Here is a 20,926-nt window from a genome sequence, read left to right as displayed (position 1 = left end):
TCATAGGTTTTGGACATACATTGGCCAAACATTTATGGGAAATTTATGGGAAAACTAAATTATGAGAATTGTTTTCTTGTGGAATTGAAACTAGCCCATAGTCTTGACATGATCTCCTTTAGAGGGTTATATTTCCCTAAGATCCACAATACTTTCATTTTGTGGCATTGGACTTGTGCAGTCTAGTTGGGCAGACCCATGTCAAACCTGGACCCCCTTACGCACAACCCAACCTGGACCTACTGACCCGCTACCTGCTTTAAACCTGTAACCCGAGGGACCTCGACAAATCGGAAGTGACATCACTGGTGGCCGGAAATGACACCATTTTGGAGGTTGATCAACCATGTCAGGGGGAAAAATTACTTTTGTAGGTGGGGGGAAAGCGAGCCTGCAATCAGCCAGGTATCTAGCCAGGGTACCCATGGGCCACCTACATGTTCAAGGAATCAGGGGCTTTCTGCCCAAAACCTGACGACTTGTTGGGAATTCTGTGGCTACCTGACCCGATGCCGGACTCCGGGGGCTACCCAGCAGTTTACTATAACACCCATGAAACACTAATAACTATAAATATAATGATAACATTTCTAATAAAGACAAAATGTCTCACACAGCTTTCTACACCCAATTCCAGAGCAAAGATCTAAGCCTACCTTGCAGTTTGTTCATAAAGAAATTCCTCTGTTCCTACTGAAGGGGTCCGGTATTTCTGAGAAGGCACAAAAATATTACATAAAGTCGTTATACATATCTAACGTATGCGAAAGACACAACACAGCATAGAGAAATACAGCGGGTGCAAAAAAACATCCACTGGTGGCGGCGCGCATTGAGCCCAGTACACACAACAAAACATTATTGAACATTTTTAGCAACATAGTCCACATTTGCTTTACTGCACCACTTCATATCAACCAAATGGCTAACTGCTAAGATTAGTCTACTGTAGTTAGACGATTGGTTGTTGGCCTTTTTTGTAATTATTGCTTCCCTTTGATATGTCACAGTAGTTCAGCTGACCCCTACACTAAAAACAAGGTGTCATCCACTCATCCATAGTTTAGAGAATATTTGGGGCAACAAACATGTTTTTATCATATGACCTTCTAACATTCATTCTACTGTAGCCATGTTGTTTGGTGGTAGGCAAAGACCTGATGGGCTGGCTGTTCAACAGAAACACTGGGGGCAATTTATCAACACTGGCCAAATTTGCCCATGGGCAGTAACCCATGGCAACCAATCAAATTGTTGCATTCATTTTTCTACTTAGAGCTGGCTGATAAAAACCAATCACTGCCCACGGGCAAATGCCCAGTGTTGATAAATGAGCACCACTTGTCTCCAGACTTTGCCCCTTCCTCTATTCCAGGGCTGTCCAACGAGGTCCATGGGCCAGATGTTTCCATACAAAGGGTTTTTATGGCCCCCAGTTTGCCATAGGGCTCCACAGACTTCATTGCTTGACATCGTCATTTTAATATAATCTGGCCCTGGAACACGCTGTATGGGAAGTAACCAGCCCACTAATGAAATAAGCTAACAAGCACTGCTCTATTCCATGAAATCTTATGGAAAAAGGTCAGAGCTTACAACTTTATGGATAATTAAATGTTTTTATACATTTTAATGGCATTAGAATTTGCACTGACCTCAGTGGTTTCTTTAAAACTTTCATTGTAAGTGCTGTCCGGAGTGCTGCGCTGGTCATCCTTGAGGTAGTCCGAATGAGTAGTAATACTATGTACTCCAAAGTGAGTCTGCTCAAAGATTACCCCTCGGGGTTCTTCTCCGTCGCTTCTATAAGGCACTGAAGGGGCCATAAACACTGGTGTGAACTCCTCTGCTTTCACCACGGTGACCGCCGACGCAGGAGCCGGCTGGGGGCTTTCAGACAGGCTGGTGGTGTATTTCTCTCTGTTGGAACTCTCAACAGTATCATTGTTGAGCGACAGGTTGACAGGAACCGTTTTCAGAACTTGCACACGATTTTCTCCTGTGCTCAAGTTGCTTGGTGTTTCATTGGCTGGAAGGCAATTTCTGTTCAATAGCAACGACTTGGAATTAGTCTCAAGCAAATATATACATAAATAACGTATAATATAGTGTAGAATACATACACTTTTTATTATATTATTAGTAGTAGTAGTAGTTGTACTTCATCAACATTAGATTGTAAGCTCTTCTGCACAGGGATTTCTTTACTCATGTCTGCTTTATGAAAATAAGTTAATTTAAAATCAAGAAATGATGGTGATTTATTTTCCTTTACACAAAAGCTAGAAGAACAGAACAATGCAAAGGTGGCCATGCATGTGTATATCGCTTTCTTCTGCCCTGTGAACAATCGTTCTCCTTTAATGACGTTGGTTACTATCCCTTTAAATGCCTTCTTTAGCGTATACTTTAACTGTAGACATGTCCTATTATTGGCCCTTTATCTATGAATATGTGAATGGAGCAGCTTCAAGGTGTTTTATGAGTCTCCTTATCATAAGTACAGGATGATATGAAGGCATAAATGGTAATTGCCATATCTGCAGAAAGCAAAATCTCCAAACCCTACACAGGAAATAGAAAGTGCCATGGGCTGTAAATATAGCGTCAGATAAGGAAATTCATTGGGTTTTGCGTTTATTATTTCTTATTATTATATATTAACAGCTCTGCGTCCCTGCCCTTCCTGAAGACTATAATGCTGAAATATCAGATGATACTTATGAAATACCACTTATTCCTGCTATGCCCATCCCTTTAACAAGCATGCAATGAAGTGACCAATTAGAATCGGTTATAGAGAGATTGGGCTGCGGAGGATTCCTTGTAACAGGGTCTTTACCTTTTATCCTGATCTTCATGGCCTTCGTTTATTTTATTTAACGATAACAACCTTTTCTCTCTTGGAACCTGAGAAGTGCAACAAGAATGAACATTGATAGGTAGTCACTATACATTTTACAAACACACACATTTATATATAATATATTATATTATATTATAACAAAGTTATTGTAAAAGAATCCTGTGAAATCACCAGTAAAACATTAAGGAATTCCGTTGTATTCTTTCCAATTACAGTCAAGGTGAATCTCAATGCTTATGAATTCTATAAATGCTTCTGTATAATGATCCTGCCCTTGTCCTGTCCCAGTGGAGCTTACAATGTAAAGTCACAATCCCATTCACGAAGCACTTGGGTCATTTCTAACAGGGGTCAGTTAACATGCTGGTATGTTTTCGGAGTGTGGAGGAAACCAACATGAGGAGACCACACACATTTCTTGCAGATAATGGCCTGGTCCAAACTGTTCTGTAGCATTCCTAGGGATAATCGTACCATTGAGCTTATAAAGAAGAAATGGAGCAACAAAATGAAACTAATTGTAATTTGCTGTTTTGGGCAGACTACTATAGACTATAATTGGGGAAGAACTGTAACTTCCTGGATACCAAGGCGGCCATAAGCTTTTATAGACCAGACACTAGCAGGAGAGCTCTGTGTAGCCCCTTCCCAATGGCCGGATGATTGATGTGATATAAATGAACACGCTACCGAGCAAACAACAAATTTCCTGTGGAACCTTATTAAAAACTATAACTGGATTGCTCTGGGTACTTAACATTGAGTTTCCATAAAACTATTACTTTTTAAATACAGATAATTAAAATTACAATTTTATTAAACATAAAGTACAAATAAATAAGGTTATAAAAGTGTTTGTGATCTCGAAGTGCAAGGATACAGGACACAGCACAATACTTTCATCTATAATCTGTACAACTGTGGTGCCCAGACTGGGCAGCTGTAACTGAGAGGCTCAAAATGTAGGGTAATTAGGGTGAGATATGGGGAATATGCCTATTTGCTCTCCTAGAGACCCCCACTAGCTCCGACTGCGGGTCAATTAGGGCGAGATTTGGGGAACATGCCTATTTGCTCTCCTAGAGACCCACACTAGCTCTGACTGAGGGTAATTAGGGTGAGATATGGGGAACATGCCTATTTGCTCTCCTAGAGACCCACACTAGCTCCGACTGAGGGTCAGTTAGGGTGAGATTTGGGGAATATGCCTATTTGCTCTCCTAGAGACCCCCACTAGCTCTGACTGAGGGTCAGTTAGGGTGAGATTTGGGGAATATGCCTATTTGCTCTCCTAGAGACCCACACTAGCTCCGACTGAGGGTCAGTTAGGGTGAGATTTGGGGAATATGCCTATTTGCTCTCCTAGAGACCCCCACTAGCTCTGACTGAGGGTCAGTTAGGGTGAGATTTGGGGAATATGCCTATTTGCTCTCCTAGAGACCCACACTAGCTCTGACTGAGGGTAATCAGGGTGAGATATGGGGAACCTGCCTATTTGCTCTCCTAGAGACCCACACTAGCTCCGACTGAGGGTCAGTTAGGGTGAGATTTGGGGAATATTCCTATTTGCTCTCCTAGAGACCCCCACTAGCTCCGACTGAGGGTCAGTTAAGTTGAGATTTGGCAGTGAACACTTATTTGTTGGAAATATAACTAAATGGCTAAATATAACACAGTGCTTAGATGTTGGCACTCTTCTTAGAGAGAACAATGGTAACCAGAGACCAGCGAATTGTTTCCATTTTAAATGCAGCATGGAAGCACCAAGTATCACAAGGGAAAGTAGACTTCCAAATCTCAGCCAGCAAAGAATGCCTTGCCACATGTCACTATGCAGGAAAGGTTGAATAAAATAAGAAATGTGAATGTGAAGAAAAAAATTCAAGAGGCCCCTAACCTTGTAATAATCATACAATAGTCCAATGGCCGCTGCACTTTCCTCATCCCCATTTATACTCATCATTGCCTTTGTTGCGGCCGTTAAGGGATTCTCCAGGTATGATTTCCAGGCCTCATCTTCACTGGTGTAGGCACGGCGAGGGTTAAACACAGCGTCATTTGGAACCAAGACCACAAGTCGTTTACTAAAATAAAGGGGATAAATAAAACCAAAACAATGTTTTTTATTTACAAAATGCCAAAAAACTACACTTCACACACAACTATAACAAACATATAAACAGTGACCATGGATTAAACCAGCATTGTAAATGAAAGTTACCCAGCTATGGGGGCTTGGGAAGGGGTAAAAGACAGGGTTGATAGGAGGAAAAGATTCACTAGTAGTGGCCATATGGCGCCTGAGGCTAGTGCCACACGTGGTGGATTATCAGACTGCGCTGGCCTCAGGCTGAGAATTAGTCCAGGGCTGCTTTAAGGTACCAGTGGGGAAAATGTAATTGGTTGGCCCCCACTGCCCCAAGAAATTTGTGATAGAATAACCCTCAAGCACATGAAGTTTTTTTTATAGCAAGGAAACAGACATGATCCCCAAATGCACAGCCCTGGACCAGCACCCCTGGGAACAAAAAACAACAAAATGGTGAAGCCACAAGAAAAAAGGCAGATAATGAGGTTTCTACCATTTCTGCAGAATGCTTTTGCCAAAGGTTATCTCAGGTAAAATGCGTGGGCCCCCTATCCTGGTAGGCACTGAGCAAATGCCCCTTTTCCCTATTTATTTAAATGGCCTAAATCCAACCCTGCACTGCTATTATCTTTCTTCCTTGCTTGTACCAGAAGCCATTGCATTGAACTGGGTGCGGGCACACAGAGTTGATTTCGGCACTGAAACGCGCAAGTAAGTATTCTGGTGCCAAAATTTGCTCCCTGTGCCTGCACCTAAGCTGACGCAATGGCTCCAGGTCCCGGCACAGGGAAAGGCCAATGCCAGAGTGTGGCATTAACCTTAGCCTTAAAGGGGAACCCAAATGTATCAACTTTTATTATAAGACAAGCTTTAATGGTGTTCTTTTATTCTCTGCTGCATTAACATTTGAGAGGTTATATTATAAGTTCAAACACTATTAACAACATGTACCCATCTTAAGTAGGTGTACTCTAGTACTTCCAGGGTCCCTTAGTGTGCTGTACCTGCACATACAACTGACTTATCTCTAGTGAATAAAACACTTGTTCTGTTATTAATTGCAGCATATGCTAGTTGGGAAGGATGCACTAATATTCTGTGAAAAACACTGAATTGTGGTTAAAAGGTATGCCAAGTTCATAGGCCTCATTAACACCACCACACAAATTACAAAACAAAGCTGCAATTGCCCATTTTTATGAACACTGTGTGGTGCATTGTGTAAGGAACCAGTGTGTAAAGGTGGCCACACACATGGCGATTTGCACGAAAGATCGTACAATCAGCCACAAACTGTTCAGGGCTGAAACGGCAGATAAGGAGGTAGAAACAATAGGGTTTCTACCTCCTTCTGCCGATTCAGCGATGAAGGCAGATTTTGGTCAGGCACCTTCTATGGCACCCGATCAAAATCTTTTAACTGGCCCAATCGGCGAGTCAACCGATATCAGCAGCTTCCTGCGATATCAGTCGACTCGCCGACTTGCCATACACGCACCGAATATCGTACGAAACGAGATTAAGGTGTTCTTATGCCCATTGGTGCTCTTGTGCCAACAGATATAGTAAATGACCCCTTGAGTATTTGTACATTGCATATTGCACATGGGTCTGTAAATGAGCCTTTCATTCAGTCTCAGGCATTCCAAGCATCAGTATAATAATGTTAATTAGCCATTAAGATAAAGGACATTTACCCTATGGATAAGTTGCTCCGATCCTGAATGTATGTCTAGAATCTCCATTTTTATGTCAGCAGATGAATCACTAAGTGCTCCTGATTTATAACATTTCTATTATATAACTGCTGATTTATAAAAGTAAAGCTTGCAGTGCATACAATTTTCATAAGCAACTTTTATTATGCTCCTTTAACAGTAACAGATCTAGAGGGATCTCTAAACATCTTTTGTAGCTTTATTATTGCTGCTACATTATTGCCGACATTGTTGATAGTGTTCCTGAAATGGACATGCTTCAATGACAAGTAAATAGGAGCACTAGACCATCAGAATGGATTACTAATTATAGCCCCTGCTGACTTTAAATGCAAAAACCTAAATATCAAATGAACTGCGTTCACAATATTAACAAGAGAGACAGCATGTATAGCAGTAAGTTGATAGTAACATTCCATATCAGAGATTTTTTAGTTTTGGTAAATTAGAACATCAGCTGCCAGTTAGCTATAGGCCAGTGTTGCTATAACTGGTAATAATGCACAATTTGACAACCCAAGTGACCCCTAGTCAAACAACAGATCAAATTGGGCACGTGCAGATCTGTTGAAGACCAAACCCAGAGATTGATGTGATCCTCATCCTTCCTGATTAATATCTGACCATACCCCAATGAGAGGCGGCTTTGTTTTGGCTCCACACTCAGGTCAATATGCAACTGGCTTGGTCAGGAGTAGAGGAGTCAGCAACTCTCCCACCTCCATTGTTGACCTTTCTGTAGATGTATTATGAGGCTCTGTTCTGGGGCATCTACTTTTTGTCTCTAACCACACTCCCTTGGTAAACTCATTAGCTCATTTGGGTCACAATACAATCTTTATGTTGATGCCACTCAAGTCTATTTACTCAGACCTAACCCTTTATCTCAGCTCAGTCTCAGCTTTCAAATGTGCCTCAAAACTTGCTGGTAGAGTGGTACAAAAACTGAAAACTAATCATAACTCCAAAACATACTCCATTAACATTATTCTTCATGTCAACAGAATCACATTCTTTCAGATCAAGTATATGACTTATCTTTAGTTCTTCCAACGCATGCAGTCACTACCTAACAAATCCTTCTCTGTAGCAACTCACTTTTCTTCTCTATAAAAGAGAGTTGAGAAGTCAAAAGTAGGGACTAGAGCAGTGATCCCCAACCAGTGGCTCGTGAGTAACATGTTGCTCCCCAACCCCTTGGATGTTGCTCCCAGAGGCCTCAAAGCAGGTGCTTATTTTTGAATTCCTGGCTTGGAGGCAAGTTTTGGAGGCATAAAACCCAGTGTAATTGCCAAACAGATCCTTCTATAGGCTTCCAGTCCACATAGGGGCTACCAAATAGCCAATTATAGCTCTAATTTGCACCCCCAGGACAACATTCTTGTGTTGCTCTCCAAATCCTTTTCCATTTGAATGTGGCTCACAGGTATAAAAGGTTGGGGACCCCTGGACTAGAGTTTGGGCTACAAAAAAATATGACAGGTTAGGAATGACAGCTAACTTGGAAACTTGCTTGAATCGATTAATAAGGGGTTGTTCAACTTTGAATTAACTTTTAATATGATGTAGACATTGATATTCTGAGGCAACTTGCAATTGATTTTCATGTTTTATTTTTTGTGGTTTTTCATTTAACTTTTTATTTAGTAGCTCTCCAGTTCGGGGGTTTCAGTAGCTATCTAGCTACTTTGGTCTTGTTTAGCAACCAGACAGTGGGTGAAATGAAATACTGGAATATAAATAGGTACGGGGGTCTAGTAAGATAAGTAATACAAAGAAAAAAGCATTAATACGTTTGTAAGCGCACAGAGCAATAGATTTTGGCTTTAGGGGTCAGTGATCCCAATTTAAAAGCTGGAAAAATAGTGGAAGGCAGCTTGGAGGCAAATTTTGGAAAAACAGAGACACACATGGGGCTATCAAATAGCCAATCACAGCCCTTATTTAACATCCTTTTTTCATGCTTGTGTGGCTAACCAACACTTTATACATCCGTTTGTGGATCATGAGTAAAAAAATGCTGGGGATCCATGCTCTACACTACTGCCATCCTATTTAAACATTCAGCTAAAATTAGACACATGCCCTTTACACACCAGAAGCTATAATACAAAGGAGATATCTTTGATTCCAGTGCATTCACCTTATATACAAACACAGATTTACATGAAGCAACCCTTAACCGCTGCCAATAGAATGCTGGTATTTGTTGTTCAACATCAGGTCATAGGCTGCCTATCCATTATCTAGGGGCTTGGTAAGCGAGATTGAGGGATTTTTGGCAAATCATTATGAAGGATTTAGATCTGTGCAGCATCAACCAGCACCAAAGCCACACATAGTGCCAAGGTAAGGTTAGCTAATATGATTAAGCAAACTCATTTTAATGTCTCCATTTAATGTTTTGATAAGGCAGGGGAAGCAGATAAAAATTAAGCCACTGTGTTCATTATAAATTATCCTGAGTGTGGTTTCCAGAGGACTGAAGATCAGAAGCTTTTGGGCTGGAGGAGGGATGCACATTCAGAGCTTGCCAGCTGGCTTTAAATCAGAACTCGTCCGATTCCCGTTACAATAACGGGCTGCAGAGAGCGCACACGACTTATGCCAAGAGGGAAGAGGCCAGGCAATGCATACAACTACAAATGGAGCAGTATTGAGATATTAATGTGTTTTCCTAAATATCTTCATTTAATCAGGCTGGGTTAAAATTTCACTTAAGGCCTGTATCACAAGGCAAAATGACTGCCACAATCCCATGAACCACAGACCAATCTGGATGTCAAAACACAGAGTAAAACTCTAAAGGTGGCCATACACTGTAAGATCCACCCATTTGGCAAGATCGCCAAGCGAGCAGATCTTTTCCCATTATGTCCACCTACAGGAAGGCGATATCGGGCTAAATCATTTGACCCTATTGCTTGGCCCTAATTCGATCGTCTGGCCAATTTCAGGCCAGATGTCGGGGAGGCCCTTCAGTGGTGCCCATACATGGGCAGATAAGCTGCCACATTGGTCTAAAGGACAAATAGCAGCAGCTGAAATCTGCCCCTGTATGGCCACCTTAAGAGTAACTCAGCAGTTTATGTGGTCCCCCACATTGTACTGCCTTTGTCTGCAGCTGGGTGCCTACTTCATGTGTGGCTGGCCATAAGGACACAAACATGCACATACTGACCACATACCTCACAGCCAGGATACCCAGTCAGTATGAGCATGCACATAGCCCGAGGTTCAATTTACGTGTTTGCTAATATCGAATGACTGTCCTGACTTTGGTACCAGGAGTGCAAATCGTGCCTAGCCCTTCCAGCACCACCATATGGGCTTTGCACCAGATTCAGAATAGGGTGCAAAGCTGGCAGGTACGTGATGCTATAAGCAGGCAGTAAGTACAGGGCTCCCTAGCAGCTTGTGTCCCATGGAAATGCTGCTTTGTGCTCTTTGAATGATGTAGAAGCTATGGACATGCCAGGGGATGCCTATGCGCTGCATTTTGCATGATAAACAGTTACCACTACATTATACCTACAGCCTGTCCCTCTATTTGTACCACACAGTCATAGTGTGCCCCTGACAGAACACCTGGTACCATTATGCTGCACACCTAGTCTGGCCTTTTATCATGTTTTCACTACAAACAAGAATATGAACAGCAACGGGAAGGCTTAAAAAATAAAAACAGCTTTTAAAGCAGTAGAGCTTCATTTTCTTTTCACAGTTTTACACAATGCCATTACACTAAAATCAACTGGGCACCACAGCAAAATCATTTTAAGGCCCCTCAGTATATTTGGAAGAATACAGATATATTTATTCGGGTTGCTCATCTGAATGGGCGCCATTGGACCGTCTACAATCCCTGGGCTCCACAGCAGTTGAAGAGTCTCCTTCCCATATTGTTACCCACTTGGTGTAAGCGCACTAAGGGCAATGTTTTTTTTTTTTACATTTACTTTTTCAATCTATTAGATGAACACAAAGGTGTAACTGAAAAATGCCGGACGGGTCAGGCACACTACACAATGAAGATAACAGCTTTGGCATGGATAATGGGCTGCTAGCCGTTGGAAGTCACGTGCCACACAGCTGCTTTGTTGTCACTAGGAGTTTGGCAAAAGGGATGATTAATGAGGGTGGAGGAGAGGTGTAGGGTTCCTTATCAGAAGTGCTTAGTAGTTAAATGCTACACAGAAAACCATTTGCTTTATCTTCCAGATATTTATCTGCACAGTGTTTTGTTTTCCAAAGTTACTACAGAACCCAATTATCTTTAGGACAGTGGGTCTCTTAACTCGTGGGACCCCCCAGCAGAGGCCTTACTACAGAGAAAGCCAACCCTGCCCAGTAATGTAGAGGGCCCAGTAAGGCCTTAATTAGCCACTTGTCAATGTTTTGTGGCCCTTAATTTAATTTGCTGTGGGGCCCAGTATCATCCAGTTACACCACTGGCCCCTGGAAATGTGTCAATGGCTGACAGAAGGTTAGTTAGGGTTATATATGGTGTTTAAATACTCCTAGATGTTTAGCATGAAGATCACATGAAGTAGACACTTATGTATGTATGTATGTATGTATGTATGTATAACTTTATTTATAAAGCGCCACAGTGATATAATAAATAAATACAATAAATATACAGTATATATAAGTGCCATGTGGTATGAGACACAGTAGGAAGGAGGTCCCTGCCCCGTAGAGCTTACAATCTAAGTGGTTGGGTAACATACAGGCACAAACTGGAAGGTAAGAGGCACCATGTATGGGCATTTGCCCTTAAGCACAGAATTAGGCAAAATAATGTTTTAGTGCTCCAGAAGGTAACAGCTATATACATGGGTATAAACTTGGTTGAATGGTTGATACAGCAATGTATCCATATATCTGTAACCTCATTATCAGCTAAGGGAAGCCCTCAACAAAGGTTTGATCCTCCGATGAGGGCTTCATCCAAAAAAAGTCTGACAACCAATGATTTAGGATAAGCTGGGAGTAAGGCCATTGACAAGGGCAATGCTGGAAAAGAGAATTTCAGTTTTTGTTGCAAGGCTTTAAAGCTAGTCCCTATAATATATACATATATAAAGGTTTGGCCTCCCATCTTACTAAGAGTGATTACATGTTATTGAATGGATGCATGTACACACACAGTAGGTATAGCGGCATTCTACTACTGTAAGGTACAAGATTTATTATTGCTTATCATCAGTCTGTGGTTGCTACGGTTGAATGACAGATTCCGGCATTCTACAGGTTAATCAGGGAGGAGTGAATGAGACACATGTCTGTTATCTCAGAATCTCGATTACACTGACAGCTCGATTTAACTGACTGATTTTATTGCTTTAGAAATCTCAGAATGACATTAAATATCCTGCATGAGTAGGTGCTGCCATACTGCAGGTAGCAGCAGAGCTATGTTACAGATAGCAATTGCAGCAAAATGATCTGTTTCTGTCCATTTGGGATGCTTTTGCATATATGTCTGTGAAAACTGCCTCTGTCAAAGAAAGCAATATGGCAGCTTGCAAATTGATGTGTACATTTTCTGTACATAAATATAGCTAGGCATATATAATAAACAGATCAGACTCCATCATATTCTTAGGATGGTTTTTCTACAAATGACATCAACTTATAAAGTTTCCATAAGTGCACTGGGAACTAACCTTACAGGAGTGCAGTGTTACAAGGGCAGGGAGAGCCCGGCTTTGTAGAAAGGCAAGTCTGGGGTGCCATAATGACTAGGGTGACTGCTTATGGTGGCTGCTGGCATCCACACCTATAGCAGTCCTTATAAATTAGTGCATATTGATTCTGCCACGGGCTGGGGCATATTGGGACACACCTAGGGCAGTCCTTATACATTAGTGCATATTGATTCTTCCACGGGCTGGGGCATATTGGGACACACCTAGGGCAGTCCTTATACATTAGTGCATATTGATTCTTCCATGGGCTGGGGCATATTGGGACACACGTAGGGTGGTTTTTGGCAAGGTAGCCTGCCGGGCCCAATGCATTAGATGCATAAAACACAATCTCTTTGCACACGACATGCCACATCCACAGTCCCCCACTTTCAGCTTTTTTCACACTATTTCCGATGGTGAAGCACATTTGGCCCTCTAGAACCGAGGACAAGAAGCACTCTTAAGAACTCAAATTACTTCATAGTATGATATTGCAGTTTTGGGCCTTTGCAAACTTGGGGCCAGTATGGCTGTGGCCTATTATATTTTGTATTCTGGCTCTATATTAAAGGAAAACTATAACCCTAGAAAGAATATTTAACCAACAGATAGTCTATATCACATTACGTGGCCTACTAAAGAATCTTACCAAAATGGCATTAATATATATCAGTAAATATTGCCCTTTTACATCTTTTACCTTGAGCCCCCATTTAGTGTTGGTCTGTGTGCTCCCTCAGAGATCAGCTGATGTGTGCCCTTGGTTCACAGTGTGCACCGTGAATCTTACGGCCCTTGGTACTTAAAATGGCAATTTTCTATTTAAGATTACCCAATGGCACCCAATGGCTAAAGTATTTTTTTATGAAAATGGTTTATTTGTATGAAGCAGGGTTTCACATAGGAACTGTTTTCTGCAACATATTTTTATAGAGAATCTGTCAGCCAGGAGTTAAATGTAGGAACATCAGAAATCACTGAGGAACTCTGAGGATACTGAAATGCCTTATTTCGTAAAGCAGGGGGTACATTATTCCATATAACAATGTAAGTGCATCTGACAGCCAATGAAGTTAGCAGGTCTGACAGCAAAATCATTTGCGTGACCCCCACAAAACTAAAGTAGCCCAATGACCCGTAGGGAAACGTAGGGAAGCAGGGGCATGATGTAGCAGTAGGGCAGACATAGCCACTCCCAGTTTTTATCTGATTGGTTGTTTCGTATTAGGGGTATAAATAGCAGAAAACATTCCCGCTCCTCATCCATTTTAGGCAGCATAGGAAAACGCCCACCCTCCCTCCCTATAGAGGTGGAGGCAACGGTGTTGGCGGGGTGATTGAGTTGGGGGAAAACAATGGTTGGGTTAGGATGGGAGTTTGATAATTGTTTGGGGGTGGCATGCCTGGAACCTCAGGGGTAATTAAGTGGATTAGGAGGTGAGTTTTGCTGGGTAGGGGGTTCCGGGCTGGAAGGGCAGCTGGCAGCGCCAGTTGCGCTGCGCAGTTATTGGCTTGTTATGGTTTATGTTTATTCAAAGTTGGTTGTTTGTTATACAAACATTTGTATTGTGTTCATGAGTTGTTTTGTATCTTATTTGTTCTTATGATATGTTTTAAATTAAACCACTAATTGTTATTAATAAATGTTCTGCGGCCATTTTTATCCCAAGAATTGGTGTCCGTGTGTTTATTGGGGTTGGTAAGTAAAACAGGCAAAGGGGTTAAGGTTGGGAGAAAGGCGGGTCAAGATCCGGCGTTGCTCACGTCAAGTAGCATGACCTGTTTTGCAAAGGCATGTATGTATGTGTAGCGCTGTCTTCCCAATCGTACCCCCTTAAGGATATATTAATATCCTTATTAGCACTGTGAATTTTAACCCTGCTTAGTGGTTATATCCGTTGACTTGCTATGTTTCCTTATCTCAGCTACTGCTAATTATTTCTGCTAAGGGCTCAAATCCTACAGCGATATAAATAATGGTTTTCGGAAAAAGATCTCTAAATGCTCAGTTATAAAGGCTCCAGCGGAACAGAACTGCTGCTTTTTGAGACAAACGAAAGAGGCATTAAATCGGATTTCACTTCGATTATTCGCTTCATATTATTACTAGAACATATCAAATTATTCGTAAATCATTTTGGCCCGAACTTCTTTATTTTAGTAAGCATTGCTGGGCATGGCATTTTCACGCACAAACGTAAACGGTGTTTGGGAAATAACAGTGGTACCAAAAGCATGCAGTAGTGTAACCGTCCAATTCCCTTGGATCGGATTCCTTAGCTGCCAGAATCATTTTCTATGAATAGGAAACGGGGGCTTTGCAGAAATCTAAACAAAACTGAAACATAGTTCAGGGTGAAAACCCAATTGACATCTATGGGAAAATATGTAATCAAATTAAGGGATGTTTTTCTCCACAAATCCATTCTAGTCCATCTGGGTAATGAAGCCAAAATCAGTGCCAAGTGGTCCTGTAGAAAAGCCACTGTACTACTGTATATATCATAGAATATGTTCCAATACTTTGCCATTATGGCTCTTTTACCACTGGATATTCCACAACTAGATCTGTTTTGAATCAAAAGGTCTTTATAATTAACCAAGTTATCAAAATAAATGTTGGAGGCGGTAAAGCAAGCATTATAACCTGATGATGTGGCTACTGAAGGGCAATATTAAGTAGAATCTGAAGAGCAAACATGGCCTCTCACATAGACATACATAAAAACACAAATAGCAGATTAATAACACTACCTGGTTAGAATGCATTTTACTAAATAATGATATGAAAATATAGTGAAGCTACACTAATTATAAATAAGATTCATCATGCCTTTAACATAAATAAGGAGGGTAATGAATGCTTGGGATCAATTTTCAAAGCCGCAGGGTTAGTATGGCATACATATATCTATATTATTAACAATCATTCACTCTCCTTTACCTGTATGCAGTGGACGTGCCCAACATTTACACTAAGAGAGGCCCATTCCATGTGACATGATCATAAAAGTCCCTCTCCCCCAGTATAATAATATTCCGGCTACTGCTGTACTATTGTCATGCCAGAAATGTTGACTTTGTTGTGAGCTTGTCCCAACCTGCCACAATCTCAAAAGTAGAAGTCTCAGTGCTAAGGCTCGGGGCATGGTGCAGCAACAACAGAAAGACCATACAGATTGCAGATTAAAGGGAAAACCCTGGAATGGCTCCACGACTTAATCAGAACATTACTGCCGCATTACGACTTCAAAGGATGAGTTAATTTTCGTTTGCAGTTAGCCTACCAAACATGAGGAGATGTTTTCCACACAATTAAATGCATCTTCCAGGAGTTAATGATCATTGTGCATTTACTTGGTGGAGAACAATGGGTTTTCATGGACTAAAGTGAGGACAATACTTAAGGGATGAAAGACGGAGGGGCCCGGGACAGGATATTGAATGTCTCCGAGCAGCTCAAATCTTCATACTCTCAATAGAGAATAGCATTGACTGGACCAGCTCTGGCAAAGGAGTCTACCACCAGCTGGGGCACTTGAAAAAAAATCACAGGATAGCTTTCAGATTGCCTAGCGAACAACTATAAAAAAAAAAGAGCATAGATATCAAGGGGAAAAGGTATAAAAAGTTAATATTTTAATCTTTAACATTTTACACACTGTTGTAAAAGGTCTTCGGCCAATTTAAAACTGGGCACATAGAAGTTCCTCATCTCTGAATGAAGCAATTAGCTTTGAGGTGTTCTGCATGGCTGCACAGAAAGCAGTGCAGACTGCAGTATCCACCTAAATTAACTGCTAATTAGCCTTGTAACCTATGGGTTTAAATATATATTCAGTTTGGGGTGGCTACCCCAAACTGTTACTGCTATGCATAAGAGGTTAAAAAAGTACCTAAGGGTGGATCCGTAACATTACAGACCTTTGTAATCCATAAAGTATTTAACAGCATAAGATTTTATTATGTTGTAATTGTATACATTGTTATGAAATAGTTCTCACTTTTCTCCTATGCCAATACATATATATATATATATATGTGTAATATTAGAACCATATTGCCAAAACTATGATATCAAAATACCCACTCTGTTCTAACAGAACTATTGTTGTTGGTTTAAACAACGCATCTTTATTAAAACATAAACATTACAATATGAATTAATAGACATTTATACTTGGCCAAGGTTTAAACTGCAAGTAAGAATACAGAATTTTTTGTATATACTTATTGTACAGCGCTGCGGAATATGTTGGCGCTTTATAAATAAATGTTAATAATAATAATATAGATGGCATTAGGCATCACTAGGAGCATGTTCACCTTTGTGCCTGCAACAGAGATGCGGTGACAGCTAAAGTGCAAGCAGCAGCTTCTACCTCTATACTTTCCGTGGCGGCACCCTGTTTGACGTTTTTCAATTTTGTAGCCCTCCAGCTCTTGTTGAACTACAACTCCCACCATCCCCTGCTGGAATTGCTGTTCCAAAACAGCAGGAGGGTCACACATAGGACATTGCTTTACGTGAAGCAGCTACAAAGTTGTTAGTGTGAACCAGGACCATGCATTACAGCAACCCCTAGTCTTGCTGCACAGCAGTTCAGTTACGGTATATTCAACCAACGATAAAAAGAGCAAAAGGAGACCCCTATTTAGCACACACCTTAGCCCACCTGCTACCCCTAGGAACCTGACACAAATCCCTAGAAGATGGCCGTTTCAAAAGAAAAAGCCCTTTGTTCCTTGCGCACAAAAGCCAATCTCAGGCCTGACCCAACAGATTAGACTGAGCAGCCCGGCTTCCCTGCAGGCACAATAGTCCAGGGAGGGAGAAAAAGTCATGAAATGAAGAGAAAAAAAGTTGATTGCAGCAAAGTTTGAATCAGCAGGATCCCAGGGCTGCCTCTGATCTCTTCCAGTCCAACAACAAGGAGAGAGAGGGAGGCAAGCAGGAAAAAAAAAAAGTTTCCCAGCTCCTGCCACCAGATCCCAAAACCAGTATGATCACTTACTTGTCCGTCTCTTGTGACATGTTTGATCCAATGAACTCTCTCTTTATCTTCTCCAGGCTCCCCTGGTGGAACTGGACTTTCAAGTCTGTGCAGGTAAAGGTGTGTGGAGTGTGCAAGGGGAAAGAGATGGCAGAACTAGAGCTACTGGTAATTCTTCTTTTTTTTTTTCCTCCTTCCAACCCTTCCCCCCTCCCTTAAAGTTTTCTTTTTCCTGCTGAGCCAGAAAGGTAAGAAGCAGGTAGGCGGCCACACCTTCCGCCCCTCCCCTATACACTCCCCTTTGCACACCTCCTGGGCTGCAGAAATGAGCAGAGCCCTGTGCCTGGCTGCTGTGTGAGGCAAGGGACAAGTACAGTATCCCTTTCCCTGGCTTAAATAGTAAGTCGGGCATAACTAGAGAAGAATCCTGTGAGGCACGCACGGACTGGGATCCAAAATTGGTCCTGGAATTTCAAATACACAGAGGGTTAGCGGCCAAACAGCCCCCCACCAGCCCAATAAATAGTGACTGTCTATGGCATCTTACAGCAGCCCCTCTGGCATTTGCCTGAACCCACAGATTGCCAGTCCGGGCCTGGTGTCAGGCCTCTTGCTAACAAAGCCTGTAGTTAGAGATGAGTTTGGCTCTGCCAAGGCTGGGCTCCCCATCTAAGTGAGGGGGTAAAATATATAAATCAACTTGCAGTCCCCATGTGGTTGAACTGAAAGTGCTAGAATCCCACTGACAGCTTATACAGTTACTGTTTGTCAATATAATATGTAATTTGTATATATGTTTCCGCCCAAGGAACCCCTCGGAAAAGGAGAGTCCAGATGACATGACTTTTTCTCCTACCCTTAATCAAATTTGGGCATCTCAGCAACACAGATTTTGCATTTTGTCCTTTCATTGCCACCACTTTGATTGCTACCTCAAATAATAAAACACCCCAGGCCTCATTTAATATTAGAGACTGCAATAAAGGCACAAAAATGTGCCCAATGTTTGTCCAGGCACAAGCAGAGCTTTCACTCCTCTTCCTTCTGTTTTAATCTGCTGGTTCCAACATTGGCTGAATAAGAAGACTAATTCTATTGGCAAATAATACAATATCCAAACACTTGGCTGGCAGATGACATGAATACTGGTACGAGTACAGCCATCTTTACCATGCCATAAAGTACTAGTAAAAAGCCCGCGGGTGCATTGATTTCACTGCTGTGTTTTTGTAATAATAGCTTGTTATGGTATCCTTATTCTGTGGAGGCAAATGGTTAAAAGGATGTAGAGAAATCTACCTGCAATGTCATCCCTTCAGCGCTTTCCCTTCCCCCCCTACAAATAATCCGCTCACACACCCTTCATTCCTTCAGGCTGTGCCTGTGTGCCGGGGAATATCACACATACACTTGTGGTGTTACCTGACAGGGAGAGGGAACTGAGTCAGCCTGCATTCTCCTGAATAATAATCCCTAGCCCAGCTTACGTGAGAACAATAAATACTTGGAACAACATACACGTAACCAGGTACAATGTTGGCTGCCAACCATGAGCTGCCTCCCACTGCCAGAGTATCCAGCACCTAATCTTGCTCTGTGTGCTCTACCAACAGCCCTCACACTTATAGATCCTACCATAGGGAATCCATTATTATTGAATAATACAACATCAGCTGAACTGGAGAAGGAGAGCCTTCAGGACTGATAATTGGCACACTATATGGGGCAGATGAATGGCACATCATACAAAATGACATAGTGATTTGGAAGAGCTCACACTCATCAGCATACTCATTTACAAGGAAATAGGAGGACATTTTCCTAAAGTCAAATGAAGTGTTTCATTACAACTCACTGGTTTGGTACTGACCTTCTGTATTAGGAATTAAAACTGGGCATCCATGGTGAGATACACTTGGTGAAGTCTCCAAATGATCATGATGGGGGTCTATGGAGATCTGTCATGGGAGGACCAAATGAAGGTACCAAAGCAGTCCTTATCTAACAGGATTTTATAACCTAGCAGCACTTAGCCAGCAAATAATATCAGGATTTAATACACAGCTGATGGTGGTCATGTCCACCTGGTCCTTTAGAAATGTTTGCAATAGACAGCACTACAGTTAAATCTTCTTCAAAAGCCGTTATTTGGAAATTGGCTATGACCCATAGCCTAATAAAAGACCAGGTGGTCTGTTCCTTTAGAATATTTAACTGGAGTGGTGTCTATTGCAAACATTTTGTAAAGATTTTCTAACCTGGCCAATTGATATCAGACTAATTCTTGCCCAGGTATCAGCCAGGCAAGATGTTGGGAAGACCCTACACATGAGACAATAAGCTACCCACTGGGTCTAAAGGGGCTAAACTGGCAGTTTTTAGCAACCCTTGTATGATCACCGTTACAGACAACATGCTCTGAACTAACATTGGCAGCTAACTAGTTATAGTGAGGAAGTCATTTACTGAGGGAGAACCAATTACTGTACTTCTGCAATCTTCAGCCACCTGCTTCACATATTGTACAAAAAACAATTGTTTGCCTACAATATGCTAGGGGCACACTAAATCCATCATTACTGAATTTGGCCCAATACAGAATCCTCTATAAATATCCAACCAAATATTGAACTGAAGTCAAACCCTACTTTGCATTGTCACAATGAGTCGCCAAGAGCTTTAAAGTCATGATTCTAAGGGTTTGGTTTAGGTGAATACTAAATCCTGCACAAGGTGCTATAATTCAGCCAGATCTTGAAATTGGTGTATCTTTGAAATAAACTTTCTTTCTAGTTCCACCTACTGTTCCTCCTATGATGTTCATTGGGCCCACGCTCCTACAATGCAGTATCAATAACCCAGAGAGTGCTTCAGAAGATATCTAAGAAAAAAAATATATATATAATATAATAGTACAGGTATGGAATCCCTTATCCAGAAACCCGTTATCCAGAAAGCTCCGAATTACAGAAAGCCCATCTCCCATAGACTCCATTTTAATCAAATAATTTAGAATTTTAAAACTGATTTCCTTTTTCTCTGTAGTAATAAAACAGTACCTGTACTTGATCCCAACTAAGATATAATTACCCCTTATTGGGGGCAGAACAGCCCTATTGGGTTTATTTCATGGTTAAATGATTCCCTTTTCTCTGTAATAATAAAACAGTACCTGTACTTGATCCCAACTAAGATATAATTACCCCTTATTGGGGGCAGAACAGCCCTATTGGGTTTATTTCATGGTTAAATGATTCCCTTTTCTCTGTAATAATAAAACAGTACCTTGTAATTGATCCCAACTAAGACATAAATAATCCTTATTGGGGCAGAACAATCCTATTGGGTTTAATTAATGTTTTATTATTTTTTAGTATCCAAATTACAGAAAGACTCCTTATCCGAAATACCCTTGATCCCGAGCATTCTGGATCACGGGTCCTACTGGTTTTTTTATGATGTATTATGGAAGCGAGGGTCTAACAAGCTTGAGAGGAGGAACTCTGGGTGAGCATCACAAGCAAGTAATGCAGGGGACCTTCTCATAACTTATGTCTGTCTTG

The 20,926-nt window shown here is 41.4% G+C and overlaps 1 protein-coding gene across 3 annotated transcripts in view; it reads right to left on the bottom strand.

Annotated features, from left to right (window-relative positions):
• Positions 1-17,581, bottom strand: part of grhl2 (grainyhead like transcription factor 2) — a 47,413-nt gene extending 29,832 nt beyond the window's left edge. Inside the window, exons 1-5 of one of the 3 annotated variants that reach the window (XM_031903347.1) lie at positions 17,385-17,581; positions 4,764-4,950; positions 2,843-2,910; positions 1,656-2,043; positions 657-712 (exon numbers count right to left, since the gene is read on the bottom strand). In XM_031903347.1, coding sequence (XP_031759207.1) covers positions 657-712; positions 1,656-2,043; positions 2,843-2,910; positions 4,764-4,950; positions 17,385-17,404 — 719 coding nt within the window. In that variant the 5' untranslated portion in view covers positions 17,405-17,581. 3 annotated transcript variants of the gene reach the window in all.
• Positions 17,582-20,926: the final 3,345 nt, after the last annotated feature.

Source organism: Xenopus tropicalis, chromosome 6 (genome assembly GCF_000004195.4).
Source record: "Xenopus tropicalis strain Nigerian chromosome 6, UCB_Xtro_10.0, whole genome shotgun sequence".
Classification (NCBI taxonomy): Eukaryota; Metazoa; Chordata; class Amphibia; order Anura; family Pipidae; genus Xenopus; species Xenopus tropicalis.
Note: the sequence above shows the minus strand (reverse complement) of the source record. Positions and strands in the feature narration are given on the sequence as shown.